This window comes from Vanellus vanellus (assembly GCF_965231255.1).
Source record: "Vanellus vanellus genome assembly, chromosome: 2".
NCBI lineage: Eukaryota > Metazoa > Chordata > Aves > Charadriiformes > Charadriidae > Vanellus > Vanellus vanellus.
The window spans coordinates 160,153,588-160,169,746 of record NC_138906.1 but is presented as its reverse complement, the minus strand read 5'-3'; the positions used below and the strand labels follow the sequence as shown (position 1 = coordinate 160,169,746).

Sequence of the window (16,159 nt, the reverse complement as noted above, 5' to 3'; positions counted from 1 at the left end):
TGTATGGTGTGGGTTGGTTTTTTGTTTGGTTTTCCTCCTTTAAATAACAGCAAAGCTTCACCTGGCAGGAGTTCCCTTCCCATGCCCTCTCAGGTGGCTTTGGTTTTGTGCACCCTCCTGAAGAGGGAGCTGCAAGTAAAAAATACCCCTTGAAAAGATTCTGGATTGCAAAATTGCAAATCTGCTTCATGTTTTTTTGTTTTGTTTTGTTTTTTGTTTTTTTTTTTTCCTTATTGTGGTATACATTTAAATGCTTTTCCACTGTGCTGTTTATTTTGCTTCACTGTGTTATTTCCGTAACACCAATTTTTTCCTCAGTGCCTATGACTTTGTCAGTTGAATGTTTGTAAAATAATCTCTTGTTTATGGTCCTCAAGCTCTGCCTTTCAGCTTTTTATAACTATTGTGAAATGTACCATAAAATTGCATCTACCATGGGAGATAGTTATCTACAGTTGCCATCACCTACTGTATTATGTGTCTTTAACTATGATTTCTACTTATGTACATTACATAAACTGTATGTAACATTGGCATTAAATCAGTCTATTTCCAAATTTTGGAACTCTCAAATTTTGTGATTAACAAGTGTTGCATTTTATGATTATTCAGTATAAAACTAGAGTTTGAATATGTTCCAAATGCCAACGCTTAGAAAAATAGTTCTTTACTGAGTTTTCTATTTATATTCCTCATGTGAATGAGCTGGAGATTTTCTTACTTTCTTCCTCGTATTCAGGCAGAATACAAATCAGCAATAGGATTTTTTTGCATCATTGCACACAGTTTCCTTTGCTGCGCCGTTCTATTTGTGTCTTGCCTTCAGCCCTGCCGAATACAGCCCTTAGCATTCTGTGCAGTGCTGGCTCCCAGAGAGCCGAACAATGCGACGTTCATGAAAGCTCTGAAAGACTGCAGTTGCCAGGTGTAGGATTTACTCCATTCTAGCTGCCTACTGGTAACTTGCAATAAGCCAAGGCAGAAATAGAATCCTACAATATTCTCTTGTGAATTCACAAGGAAAGATTTATGGTCATGGGAATGTATGTACCTTTGCTCGCTCGGCCCATAGCTGTCTCTGACCAAGGTGGGAAATGGATACTTGTGGAAAGAGTATAGAAACAGTATGCAGTGATATTTGTCTTGGTATGCCGTTCCACCGGTTTATGAACAGGGACATTCTGAGCTGGAGTTCCATAAAAGCTGTTGCGATTAAACCAAGACTTTCTGACTTAAAGGCAGCATCACTACCATGTCTTTTACCATTTCTATTTTCCCTACCCTTAATTTAATCTAAACCTGTGATGATGTGAACTGGAATTTTGCTGAGGTTTGCCAGGTAGATGTTCACCAACAATTTTTTTTTTTTTTTTGTCAAAATATTCTGTGTCAAGCGAGATACTTCTCAAATGCAACATACCTTGTTACCCTCATTGGTAAGGAGATCACTAAAGGGCTGAACTCAGCATGCTGGGTTTCTTCAGTGTCTGATGCACCAAGATTCCTTCCAAAGCAGTGTATGTATAAAGAAAATCTATATTAAAAATGTTGCTCTTAAAAGGCTAGGAGCTGGCTGAATAACAGGCTGTTCATTTTTCTGTAGAGGATTATGGATTTTTATTAAAACAAAATGGCTTTCTGAAAAGACTTTATACTTTTAGTGTTTGTTAGATGCATTAGTCCAGTAAGTTTCCATTCACTGCATAAAAGACTGGATGTTCTGGAACGATATAAAGAAATTAATTGACTTTCACTCTTTCTGGGTATGGGGCAAAAGATACAATATCAAACAGCTGTCCTTGTTAAGACTGGCAATAAATCACAGCTTTTCTTTTTCTATGACTGTAAAAACAAAGATTCTCCAATCTATACATGAAAAAGTCCAGCTTTTGTTCTCTTTTGAGTTTAAGATGTACTGTAAAATACACAATGGCAATTTGAACAAACTGTTTATTTTGTTTTAAGTTTAATAGTTTGATTTTCCTAGAGCCCATCAGTATAACTTCTGAAATGTGGACTAATGTTGAAGGGCTATGTACATTTAAAAAACAAATTGTATGAAATGTTTCACTGGTCAGGTGAGCATAATCGTTCAGTTAATACCTTACTACTTAATTATTACTAAACCTTTCAGAAAATCTTCCCCCTTCTATATATAAATAGCTTTTGGGAGTTTTGCAATGATAACTGAAGAAAACAAAACCAATATGAAGGAAGAGAAACAAAACGTCCTAGTTTGCTTCAGGGCTTTTTGTTGTTTTTTTTTTTTTTTTTTCCATTTTTTTTTACTAAGGTTTCTCTGTTGCTTGGTATTGTGCATATATGGTTATCTACTGGTGAATTCCTTCTCATTGCAGCTTACATAACAGAAATACCATTAGCGAGTGGAAGAACAGCTGTGCTGAGATAGTCCAGAAGTTGATAAAAGCCTAGGTTCTTTTCTGACTTAGCCAACAGCAGATGACAAGGGAAGAGTGTAGGAAAAGGGCAGAGGTGTAGGGATACCTTCTCCAGTATGATCTCCCAGTCTCCAGTAATGTGCAGCTCAGGGAATGGCAGAACAAAGGTGTCAATTTTATGTTTAATGGTCATGCTGCATTTCTCTTCCATGACTTTATTCCTTTATATTTTTTTTAAGTATGTAAAACTTTATGATCAACAAGGAGTTCCACCACTTACCATATGCAGTGCACTATGCTTTTCCATTTTTTAGTTTTATTTTTTAATTTTGAATTTGTTACCTGCTGGTTAGTTTAAAGTCCTCTGCCTTTTGTGTCGGAATAGACTGTGTTCAGCCATTGGATATCCACTCTGGTTCACCATTTGGGATTTTTATAGGGCTATGAGAATGGGCAGGGTGCTTGGCCTCTGTCTTGGCATGCGCTCGTCTCTGGAGATGCAGTTTGTGCCTGCTGTAGCTGCTCTGCAGAGACCTGAAGGGTTGCACCTTGTGTCTCAGGTAATAAGGAGGAATAGGTGGGACTTTTAAAGGGGCTGCTCTGTGAAGGGAAATTCAAGTTCAGTATTTCTGTAAACGCTACGGTTAGTTTCCTACAACTTTTGTTGCATCACTTAGTGTTTTCTTTCTGTTTAGTTCTCTTACCAAAGGTAGCTTCTAGCCTTTAGAAATAATTCACCTTCACTAAATAATGCCTTCTCTCTGAGCAAGAAGCATGCTGAGAGGAAGTGCTGAGTGCTTGGAGTGATGTGTGGTGTAGGGGATAAATGGTCCTGTAAAAGTAGCAGGAGGTATTTATAATGGGTTACTAGAGAGTTAATAATACAGCACACTGAAAGTTGCATAAAGTGCTCTTCCGATTTTGCTTGATTGGTATCATTAAGTGCAGTAATTCTCTATAGCGGCAAATGTAAAACTTCAGTCCATACTTCAGCAATGGTTTACGCGCTTGTGAAGATCATGAGAAAAGGCATAAGGAACTGCAGTTAGTTACTGTATTTTAAATAGTTGACTGAATTTCTGAAGGATATAACCATTTTAAAATCAAGAGAAAGAATGTGAGATTAAAAAAGGAAATCTGTAGCCTGAGTCACCCCTGCTGACAGAGAAAATTGAATTTAACTCCTACGTGCATGAATATTGCTGCTTTTTCACAGAGTTGTTTTCTAAGGGTCCAAGTTTTACCGTCTCAAAGTGTATCTTCATGGATCAAAAGTAGGTGGAAAGCAAGGGATGCAGCTGGGATGGAACAGAACTTAATGTAGTTGAAATATTAAATAACATCTGTTTTATCAGGTTATGGTCACATGGCAATTTTAATGTGGTATAAACTTATGCATCCATTGAAAGGGGTAGAGCCACCCCGTGTGTAGTTGTCCTCCTTTGTGCTGGCCATAATGCACCCAAAAAAGTAACTTTCATTGGATCTAATTTCTTGACTTTCTAGTTTTCTGAACGCTAGTGTGTTGGTACCAAGGAGGTAGTGGCAATGAGTGGTGGGGAGAGGGAGACAGGAAAACCATGTTTTTCGGGTCCTGTGGAGCAACTGAGCACTGCAGCTTTCCAGAAACCTGCAGGGATGCCTGTTGACCTGTTATTTCTGGTCATAATACACCAGCTGGAATGTGGATTGCTATTGATTTTAACCTTCGTTGGGTTAACTGTTTCATCTTACCTGTCCAAATGTTCATTGTTCATTAAATTGTTCATAGTTCATTAAATATTTCTTCAGGGGCTAAGAGGAGGAGCATGGGTTGTTTCTGTTCTCAAGTAAGGGACCATGTGTACCCCATCCCCTCCCCGATGATGCAATTTTTTTAAAGAAAAAAGGGTCTGTAATATTAGTAATAACATTTTGAAAGGGCTTGGTCTAACATGAACATATTTCTGATGTCCTCCATATCTCTGCTGCCAGCTGATACCATATACCAGCAAATAGCAATACTGATTGACATTTGTGGAGGTAGGAGGTGTAAGTGTAATGGGTGATTGCAACACCACTGTGAGGCTGGCAATGGATGAGGGAGTGAGTACTTTATGAAGCTCAAAAATGGCACTCGGGGATAAATAGAGTCTGTGTACAGTATTTGAAGAATTTTGCTGCCTGAGAAGGTGGTAATAATCGTAACTCATGAGTCCTGATCTGGTGCAACTTCCCTCCCTGACTAGGTAACACCTGTGAGTTATTGGGATAACAGCTTAAATGCAGAGCATGCTGCAAAATATTTGGTGGTTTCAAACAAAGAAAGAGAAGAGCTAACATGAGAGGAAAATATTTTGTGGTATTTAACACTGGTGTGGCAACTGAAGAGCTCTGCTGTTAGTGAAACTTACAGTCAGATATGGTGAGGGGGAGCAATTCTCCAGAGACTCTCATGCTTTTTTTTTCCCTATTCAAGTTGCTAAGAATCACATTTCTTTCTAATAAATCTGTGTCTACTGCCACATCTACTTAGTGCATTTGTGTTTATGCTGTGTGCATGTGATCTTCTCTTCAATTTGCTACCTTACCTCAACTATTCATGGTCGTCTTATGTATTTATTATTTATTTTCTAGAACAATCAAAAAACCTTGTTCTATTTCAGGCTTTTTCGACTTGTATTTAGTTATGTCTTTTGCATATAAGCTTTTTAGGTTAGATTTTTGTTAAATGAGAATAGCACTTTATATAGTGTATTGGGTTTTTCAGATTACATGTATCTTCAATAAGTTAATTAAAAATTTCATTTATATACTATGTCTATGGAACTGTATGCTGGAAAAAAATATTTTGGAGGGTAGTATTTGGTAGCCAATACTCTAAGTAATGTATTGCACTGGACTTTGAAAAAAGTGTAAGGAGGGATTTGCGAGAGCACAGGTACAAAATAGGCTTCTCTTTCTTAGATTAAGATCATTCCCGTTGTGCTTTCAAAGCAGTATTTAGCAGATTGTTAATGTGGACAAGAAAGATCAACTGGGGGGGGGGGAAGATTGACAATATGCCATGACTTGCTAAAAAGCAGAGTGTAACAGAAACACTTATTTTTAAACACAGAAGCATTTATAGTATAGGAGGACTCCTCTATTTGTGGTCTTTGCAGCCACTTGCTGGTGCTATGCAGCTTTAATGCTGGCAAAACTTGCGTGTGCAATTTGGGAATTTTGTGCAGTGGTATCTTTGGGAGCTGTGGGCATGGCTATAGGTTTGCTGGTTTCTGAGCTTTAACCATATTTTACCCCATTAATCATGCTAGTGTGTTTATCCGTTGCTGGAGTAAGAAATAGGTAAAATTGTGCTGCGGTGACATGAAGACGGTTAAGTTTTCTCCACTGTTTTTGCTGTCTTGGGTTTCTAATTAGTAGTATTAAAGCTGACCAGTGTAATGAAGCGAGTTTGGTTATAGTGAATGATAGCCGTCCCTAGTTCGGGGTATGTTGTTGCCAGTATAAAGACAAGAATATTGGCACTAAGTAGCTGTGGATGCCCCACTGAGCCTGGGGAAGTTGTGGATGCTACATCATTGGCAGTGTTCAAGGTCAGGCTGGACGGGGCTCAGAGCAACCTGGTCTAGTTGAAGGTGTCCCTGACCATCGCAAGGAGTTTGGACTAGATGATCTTTAAGGTCCTTTCCAACCCAAACTATTCTGTGATTCTGTGATCTTTATCACCAAGATTAGTTTTTACCCAGTGGAGGCTGTTTTAGAGCCTGTGCGGAAAATTTTGTATCTGTCACTCAATGTTTTCAAGTGTTGTCATGAGTTGTGGGCTTTTCAGCATCTCCTACACAACAGCAGTTAAAAAATGAATCTGATCTGTGTCATCACCGTATGTGAAAACAAATCTCATAGTTTTATTTTTCAGTTATCTCTAAATGTACCTTCTGCACAAAATGAGCTAAACTCAGGAATATCAATGTAACTCAATTGAGAACTTAAAGGAAGGAACTGCCCAAAATATTGTTAAGTATTCCCAAAGGTGTCAGCGCATTTACGAAATCAAATACCTGCTGCATGCTCATTAGGAAAAACGTGATGCTAACTTCATTTTATCTACAGCCATCAGACATAGATAGCAATTAGTGTCTACTTTCATGCCCTTGTAGAAGAGGCTTCTGGGTAGGGGTCTGGTTGCAAAGAGGGATCCAAAAATCATTTGCCAAAACAAATTACAATTAGCAATACTGGACTTTTTAGAGATATTTCAAGCAATGTCTACTGGGCTTCCATTTGAGTAATACTTGAAGAATAATTTAGTGACTATTATTTTTGCAACTCTTTTTGGAGATTACACAAATGAGCTTGCTTATCTAATGTGACATTTACAGCACTGAAGGGCTGATGATTTTTCACATGTCCACCAGTTTGGAAAAAGGCTGTTGCATTGCATCCGGCCATGTAACTAACAGCAGGAGCTGTGAGGGAAGTTCAGCTGATGGGATCTCTGCTAAGCTTTGGCATTACCTGAAAAAAGTATTTTCTGGAAAAACCTATTTCCTAAATTTGGTTACTGATGCTCACTTCATTAGCTTGTGGTTAAAACACTTGAAGTTTCCAATCTTCAGGGAAACCACATTTTTCAAAAAATAATAGTATCTTTTAATTGTTATTATTTTGGGAATGGCTGGTAAATGATGGTGTCCTCAATGATGCTGGTGGCAGTTACTACAGTGCTAAGTCCTTGTTGATGTGTTGGTTTGGTTTGCTTTCTCTCATTTGGACCCTTTGAGTTTTTAAGTAATTCAGGACAAATTCAAACTGTGCCTGTCTTTATCCATCTTTTACATGAGGGGATTATGTGTCTCTAGATAATTCTTAACCACTCCCCTATTTTTATCATGTAGACATGTGCTGCAAGCAACACTTGGAAACAGACTTCAAACTGGGGACTGGCAGGGCCAATACAAACTGAGCGGGAAGGACAGGAAGGGTGCTTTGAATCACTTCTCCATGTACAGAAATAAGTGAGTTTGGTAGTTTGCTCATTTCTGAGTGGATAAGCTACAGGAGACCAACACTCGACTCTCTTCTTTTGTTTATATTTCACTGGGGAAATTATGGGGGTTTGTGTTGTTGCAATTTCAGTTGCATGTAATAACTTACTAACCTGTCTAGTCTGCGTTTATTACCCATCTGATGAAATCTGGATTTTATTGTGAAGAAAACTGATACTGGTGCTGAACAGCATTAACTTTGTAAGGTGCCATCGCTCTACTTTGTTACATGGATATTGTAACTGGGACTTCAGCAGGTGGCAAGTATATTTTCTAATACAGCCAATAGTAAACGTCAGTCACTTCTGTGCCAGGGTGGGATTAGTTTGTTAGCTGGTAAGTGAAAGACTTAATTCTTTTAGTTCCTCGAAGCCAATAGATCATATGTGTATTTTCCATGAAATAATTCATCTTGTGTCTGACAATACATGCATGACTACAAAGCATTCGTTATACCCATCTGTGTGTATAACCTCAAATATTTTATACTCTGCATGGATTGGTTTTTTTTTCTTAATATATGAAAATAATTTCCTAAAACATATGGAGGGATTTTTGTCAAGAGTACGTAGATTGTGCGTGCTTTGTTAGCCTTCAAGTTTCTGTCATGGGTTAGTCTTGTGCAAGATATTGTAACTGTTTAAAACACATCTGTTTTGGTGTATTGTTTTTGTGGGTGGGTTTTGGTAGTGGTAGGATATGGAATTTTTTAGGGCAAATCTCCTAAAAATGGAGTGAAAATCTCTCTTCCTCTGATAGGATGAACAGTTTGTTCCAGTTGGAAAATACATCTTCTCTGGATAATAATCTACTTGAGGGATTAATCATGTATGCTGACATATTAATGTGATTGCCAGTGTCTTGAGCCACTCTTTTTATTATTGTAAGGCTGAAACAGAAATCAGTGGGTATTTTTTTCCTATTCAACTTGTAAGTCTTTGCAAGGTACACAAAACATATTTGGTGTTTTAGTAGACCTAGTGGGCTGAAGGGGGACGTAGCATCCTCTATGCGAGTGTGTGCCTTTAGGATGATGCTGATTTCTAGAACTATATCTAATATGTGTAACAAACACTTCTTTGATCAGTTTCTGTAATAGTAGTTTCACTTCAAGAAAGGAAGTCTTTTTTTACCTTGCTCAAACCATGCTTTTCATGTTTATTAGGAATAAGTACATCAGATATTATGTATTATCTCCAGTAGACAGACTCTTACATCCACACGCATGCATACAAATATATATATATATATATATATGGAATAAAAAGACACAAGGTTCTAAAGAAACAATTAGTCTATCTAAATGGGAGTTTGGCAGTTTTTAGTACATCGAAGATAAATAGCAATCCAAATTCTAGCACTTTCTACACTGCACAGTAGTGTAATTTCTGGCTTAAAATTTAGTAGGTATTAAAACCGAGCATGGCCCAAAAATAGAAATACCCTCTATTGAGCAGAGCTCAGGTTCTAGAGGGTTGAAGAGTGGCAAAAGCAGTGTCTGTGTGAACAGCGGTGCACGGCTCTGCCTCATCTAGCAGAGAAGACTGTGGTGTGTGGGCTATGGCATGTCAACATACACCTTTTCTGACCCAGTACTGACTTGTGTGATGTGTTATGCCGGTAAAAGTGTACCTGCAGCTGCCCAGTGATCTACATAAGTGAAATTATCTGTTGGGAGGACTCGCCTTCCCTCCACCCCAGAATTAATTTGATTTTGTTTCCTCCAGTGGACAAGTTTCCAATTTTTCTATTGGTATGAATAGCTGCCAGAAAATGTACATCTTAAAGAAGGAGGGTGCTGCAAGCAGTCTGGCCTCTGAATGTGAAATGGAGACTCTAAGTACAACTTCCTATCAGTGTGCTGTGCACGGATGCAAGGGGAGATAAATCCGCAGTGCTCGAAAAGAGCCCCTGGTTTTCATGGAGCTGAGGTCACCACAGCAGCTCCTGAACTGGATCTCCATGTAGCCAACATGAATGCTCTGGTATGAGGAAGGAGAGACACTACTTTCTTTAGTGATACAGATTTGAACTAGCTTGGTGGTTTGAAATTGCAGGCTAGGTTCAAAGCAGCTAAATATTAGCAGAAAGGAGAGATTAAATCTGGGGTGACTGTCTGGGGGATTCCCAACTGATTAGTTAGAAGAGCGATCTTCGATGGTCAGGAGGTTTTCTTCTTGGCCATAAACTTCAATATAAGGGAATGCAGGAAGATAAAACCTTGATAAGGCGTATGTCAGAGATAATGCTTAGCAAATCTGCTGAGTATGAGGGCCAGGAAGCTTTCCTTGTTTAATTTTATATAAGCATATTAAATATGGTGGGTTTCTTTTTCTTTATTTCTTCACTAATGTCTCAGGTTTTTGCAAACACTAAATTTGCATTATTTTGAATGAAGGTGGAGCTTGTCTCCAATATGACAGTTTTCAAGAATAAAGCTCTGTTCAGCCAAAGAGATAGCAAAGCTCTCTTCAGAATGCATAAGAAGGTAAGAAAAAGTTCTCCCAGGGAAGTTAAAAGGGCGTACTGGGAGGTGGTATCACAGAAATGAAGAAAGAACCATTTTCCAGGAATGGGTGCTGATGAGGAAGAATTTAGTATGTAGGAAGGAGCACATCTGAATACCTGCAGATTGTCACAGAGGCTCCTTGGCTCTCTGAGGCATAATGGTTTTCAATATTATAAGTGTATGCCATTTTTACTGGAAGGTCAGATTTTGTGTTTTCTGAGATGAGGAGTAAAAATATTTAGTATTCTAAATACTGGAAAATAAAAATAATGGATACTGGAAAAGCATGCTTTCACTGAACTGGGGAAAGCAAGGCTGTTCCTTTCTAGTTTAACATACTTAAAACATTACTCTGGAATAATGATTGAATTGAGCATTGAGCACAGCATTATTAGTGAAAGACATTAGAGAAGAATGTAATATATTAGTAAAGAGATTACCTACAGTTATATAAAACACCACTCAAAACCACCCAAAAGAACCCTAGATACCAGTTTTTGTATGCCCAGAATCCTACACAGGATTGGGTTCCCACTGCGGTAGGCATTTTACACTCTGCCCGGATATACAGTTATGAGGATTTGTTTCATTTAGGGAGCTTTGGACTAAGAAGAACTAGTTCACGTAAAGATTGTATTTGCAGATATAAAAATACAAAATTGACCTGTGATGTCGTTCTGACTTAGATCACTGGCTCCTTCAGGCAGTGGATGTCATCTCTGAATATTGCTTTGCTCAGTGATCGCTCTCTTAAAATAATGGCTGTGCCCTTCCCTCCTGCTCCCATATTAGTGATTAAAATTAATTCTATATCAAATCCAATTTGGAAGATTTTTCTAGTCTATTGGTCCTAGTCTTCTAGATTAGTATCTTTAGGAACAAGTACCATCTTTCTTGGAGTTTTTGTATTTGTTTTCTCCTCCTGAGTGTCCAGTTTGCTTCAATATTAGAATATATTACAAACTTTTATGTCTGAATCTCATCGATATTAACTGTTGTCTTTTTTCCAAAATACTGGTTTCAAATTCTTGTACTATTCTGTGTTCAAACTCTTACGAGACAAGTGAATCATTTTTTTCTGGTCATTGAAGATGGGGAAACTTCAGTAGAAATGTGTAACAACTGTCTGGCGTAGCAGGCAGGCAGAAGCAAAAGCTTTTGACAGCGTTTCCAAAGGAATGAGGAAAATCACTTGCTGTGCACTGTCTTGAAAAAGAACACAGAGTTCCTAATATTTTATTAAATTTAAAAATTTCAACTCTTTCTGGCAAAATGAAAGTCAAGTAAAATCCAATATTTTACTGGGAAGCAAAAGAAAAAAATTATATTTGCAGTTCTGAATATTTGAATCCATTGTTCTGCTGCAAATGAAGAACTAGAGATAAATAGCATTTGAAAGCACTTATATAAAAATACTGTGGTTCCAAAATCTCTAGTTTTAGCTAGCACAGAAGTGATGATTTGAGAATATGGTAGTTTTCAGTTAAAGAACAGAAACACTACATCTTCTTTTGTTAGACTTTCATATATTGTTCAGCTATGATATTTTGCTTGGTTAAAGTTGTGCCACTCCGAAATAGAACTATTATATATTAATTGGTTTCTCTCTATATGGGTTCCTACTGTAAGTGTGCATACACCAAAACATTCAGCATTTTGAACTTGCCTAGGAGCAGTACCCTCGTGTATGACCATTTCCAGTGCTTAACACTCTAGATGACCTGGAGCTCCTGCTGTGGTTTTTTGGAGCCCAGTGCAATATAATTCAGTCATTTCAGCTTTGAGAGTGAAAGCTCGACTTATTGGTGAACACTCATAGTGTTGCTGGTGATGACCCTGTCTTAGGTGCGCCCTGCTGTAGGAATAACTGCCATCCTGCCTTGGTCTGCCAGTCTTCAGGTATCAGACCCACAGAAGCTCCAGGCTTTAAGCTGTTTGGATACTATGGCTACCTAAGGAACTTTGTGGTCTACAATAGCTAACAGGCTCAGTTGGGCTGCTATCCTGGCAGTCATTCTGAGTACAAGTTCTCCAGTTTTCAGTGATTTGAACATGAATATAACATGGCAAACACTGCCAGCTTCATTAAAAAGTGAGGTTACTGATCAAACATTACTTATGTCATGGGAAATTGCCTGTGATCTAAATTGGAAAAAGTACAGGAAATAATTTAAACACTTCTGTGTATGTTCTCCATGGATAGCTGGGAACAGAGTACAACACGTTAAGTATGCAGAATATCCAAAACTCACACTGAAATGAAATTGACTGGATCACTGCACACAGTACTGGTATGGTGCTTTTAAGGTTCTTAATTCCACAAGTTAAGACTAATGTTTACTTTGACTTTATGTTTTGCTTTATGATAATAGTTCTTTCTCATGTTAATTTGATTTCTTACATGAGATTGCAAGTGGGTAGGGTGAAGTTACGTCGCTTAAAAAAGAAGGTAACTAGAAATCTAATCCTGAATTCATCATGACTTAATACCATTTTATTCTGGATTTTGAAACTATTGCAGAAAATTTGAAATTCAGAATGATAGAATCCCACAAGTGCATATTTGAGGAGTATTATAAATATTTATTTTCAGTCACATTATATTGCATGAAACCAGATCTTAGTCCTTTTCTTATTTGCTGCTTTTCATCTTATGTATTTATAAAATTCTGTTGTGGAGTTTGGGACAAGAGGTTAGTGAGATAATGTGTGTCTGTAGGTGGAAGACTACTACTGTGGGAAAACGGTAGAAGCTAACCAGCAAGTTAATAGCAGTAGAAGCATCTACTTAACTATTTCTTGGTTGTGTTTTGTTTTTTTTTGTTTTTTTTTTTTTTCAAAATATATTACATTTTGAATAAATGCTTTGTCCCTTTCAAAACTGAAATACTGCTTTTCTTCTAGCACTGTCACTGCTGCTCTACTTTTTCAGCTCAGTTCTTTAATTTGTCTTGAAGTGGTTGAATGACTTCAGACCTTCCTGCAGACCGAATACGTTATATCTGCAGTTTTTTCCAGCCTGTGAAACTACTTATTTTGTGGGTTTCTTTCTAAATGTTATGTTGTATTCTATTGAACAGTGAAGTAAATATTTAAAGTTTGTGTATTTCGTTGTTATTGTAGGCATTGGATCAAGACAGAACTGCGCTACAGAAGGTGAAAAAATCTGTGAAAGCAATATATAATTCCGGGCAAGGTATGACATTGTTTTCAGTTTTACATGAGAACCTAAGCGTTTCATTTCAAGTTTGAGAAATGTCTTGCAATTTACCCTGTTGAAGTATGTACCATAAGAGATGCTTATCAGTTTAGGAGTGTTTGAATTTAAAAATTTCCTTTCTTTGCTTCTGATTATACATCAAATTAATGTGTTCTCCAGTTCTTTCACTCTCATAATCCTTCTCAAAGGCCTCTAGGAGAATTCACATGGGTAAATTTTCTTGCTGTCATAACATTTCAAGCAGTTACCTTCAACTATTCGATCTAGGCAATGTCCTACATTGAATTCATGGAGTGTGGTTCTAAGTGAAATAAACTTATTAACAAGTTCTCATTGTTAAAAAAATAAATAAAAACCAGTATCTACAGATAGATGTTTGTTGCTTCAATACTTGGCTCTCCCATCATTGTTTTGCTTTTTGAAGACACAGCTGGTGTTTTATTGAAGCTATAGTAATAACTCTGGGAGAATAGGAATCTGGAATATGAATTGATAATCAGTTTGAGTTCAGTAACAAATGATGATCAAACAGAGGCCAATATATAAATTAGGCTTTTAAAATGTTATGAAGTATACCTGGCTTCTACTCCTGTTTCTCTTAAAGTCTTAAAACTGTGCCAAATATGGTAGCAGACCTGTATACTTTCCAGTAATCACCTAGTTGTAAATACTGGGGTTTGAAAATCCCAGTTCCTATTCCCCACCAGTAATAATCAGTTTAGCAAATATTTTCCTTATTCAGAACAGCTTCTGAGTGGCCTCAGTTTCTGTGTTGTTTTGGTATGGTGTGTGCTGTCCCGTTACCCCATGTTTATGGACATATGTGTTTTTTTTTACTGTATTGTAGATTCTTAACCTTTCTGCCGATCACTAATATTGTTGCTCTACTAGCACCATGTTTTAATTAGCTTTTCTGTAACTTCACTTGATGAACATTTTCCTAATAGACTGTGAAGTATTTGGTACACGCGTGTTTAGTTTTATGCTTTTATAAGTATTCAGATGCTCCAAGCAGCTTTTCCGTTTGAAAGTACTTACTGAATTTCAAAACTGATAAAAAATGCAGAACACGTGAAGGGTGTTCTGCTTGTTTTGGAATATGTCAATTATACTAGGGATTTTAACTATCATTTCATTTAAGTCATGTAATAAAAGTAATATTGTTTTCAGTGCCTGTAAGTAGGCCACACTATATCACGAACTAGTCACATTGAGTAAAAGCAATAGAAGACTGGTTAATGGTTGTTTTAATTGGCTGCCTCTGTACTTAAAAAGGACCAGAGATAGCTAGGGTTTTGGGGTTTTTTTGTTAGGTTGGGTTTTTTTCTCCTCTTTCTGAACAAGCCTTTTTTTCAAAGGTGCAAGTTAGTATAAATTCTATTGGATAAAGAAAGCACTACAAATAATACTCTAGCTCCCTCTTCAGAATGCTGTTGTGATAGGCTACGTTATAATTTGAAAAGGTATGCACAGGAGGCAATTCATGCAGTAATTGGTAAACGTAAACTAAGGTTAGTAAGAGCAAGACAAAAAGCATGTGTTATACATGTGAAAAAAAGTTATACGTTTGAAAAAACCTTGTAAAAATAAATATAAAAATAAAGTGATTGATTTAAAACTTAATCTCTGCTTGTACAAAGAGAATTGCTAAACCAGCTATTTTCTCATGCTACAGTGATGAAAGTAGATTTTCTTGACGTTTAACTTCACATAAAATGTACTAAAACCAGCTGTAAAATGTGTTGTCATTTATCAGTTCAAGCAGGAGTTAGGTGACAATTTTTGTATTTCAGAAGAAAGCCTCTGACTACATTTTGGGAACTCAAAATCAGTATTTTGTTTTACAAATTTAATTGTTTGCTAGAAGGTGAGACTGTATCTAGACTCCTAGAGTAGGAAATGTTTTTTAAAACTCCCCTGCTTCATAATATCCTTTGAGAACTTTAGCTGGACTGGTGAGAAATGGTTATTCAGGGGCAATAGAAATCCTCTCTGCAGTTCAGTAATCCAATTCATACTCTACCAAAAGTCATAGCTAGGATTTTTTCGGTTGTATTGGTGTGTTTTTGTTTTGTTTTTGTTTTTTGTCTGAAGTAACATTTGAACAGTGACATTCGCACAATGCAATGTCTCAAATACAGTTCTTCAGAAAGCCCTGGCCCGCTGGCGTGTTGGTTTGTTCCTCTTCATTGCTGAATTCTGAACTGCAAGGGACTCTGCTGTTATGAAGGGAACTTAAATGTCACCCAAACACTTTTTGGTTTTTGTGCACATCCCTCACCCATTTGTCAGATTTAGATCTACTGCTGTGGAAATGAAAACGTACCAACACAGAAATGTGGAAATCTTAGAAAGGTCCCATCCCTTTTTCCCCATCTGACAGTACTGTTTGGGAAAGTACTGTTTATGAAATCCAGTGAGATGTACAGATTGATACCTCTTTCTCACCGCTTTCCCCTTACAGAATCATAGAATGATTAGAGTTGAAAGGGACCTTACAGATCATCTGGTTCCAACCCCCCTGCCATGGGCAGGGACACCAGGTTACTCAAAGCCCCATCCAACCTGGCCTTGAACACCTCCAGTGACAGGGCCTCCACAGCTTCCCTGGGCAACCTGTTCCAGTGCCTCACCACCCTCAGAGTGAAAAACTTCTTCCTGATATCTAATCTAAATCTGCCCTCTTCCAGTTTGAAGCCCTTACCCCTCGTCCTATCACTACGTGCCCTTGTAAAAAGTCCCTGTTTTGTCTTATCTGGCTTGCTGTTTATTTCTGGCATGATAGATTGCATCTGTAACTAGGAACCCATCTTACATGAATGGTTCTTAAACTTAATGGACAATCTGTTCTGACTAGGTTTCCCATAACATTTGGATTGAATTGTAACACAGCAGTAGATTGCACAATTAGTTTTGTTGTAGATTTTTAATAGCTCTGTTTTCATTAGTTCCCTGGTATAACTCCCAAATACAGTCAAGAGAGTTTACAAAATAGAGA

At 37.5% G+C, this 16,159-nt stretch overlaps 1 protein-coding gene across 1 annotated transcript in view; it reads left to right on the top strand.

Annotated features, from left to right (window-relative positions):
• The window catches only part of ASAP1 (ArfGAP with SH3 domain, ankyrin repeat and PH domain 1), a 155,895-nt gene that overhangs the window by 63,384 nt on the left and 76,352 nt on the right, over positions 1-16,159 (top strand). The window contains exon 4 of the mRNA XM_082499527.1: positions 13,065-13,137. Coding sequence (XP_082355653.1) covers positions 13,065-13,137 — 73 coding nt within the window. The remainder of the gene's footprint in view (positions 1-13,064; positions 13,138-16,159) is intronic.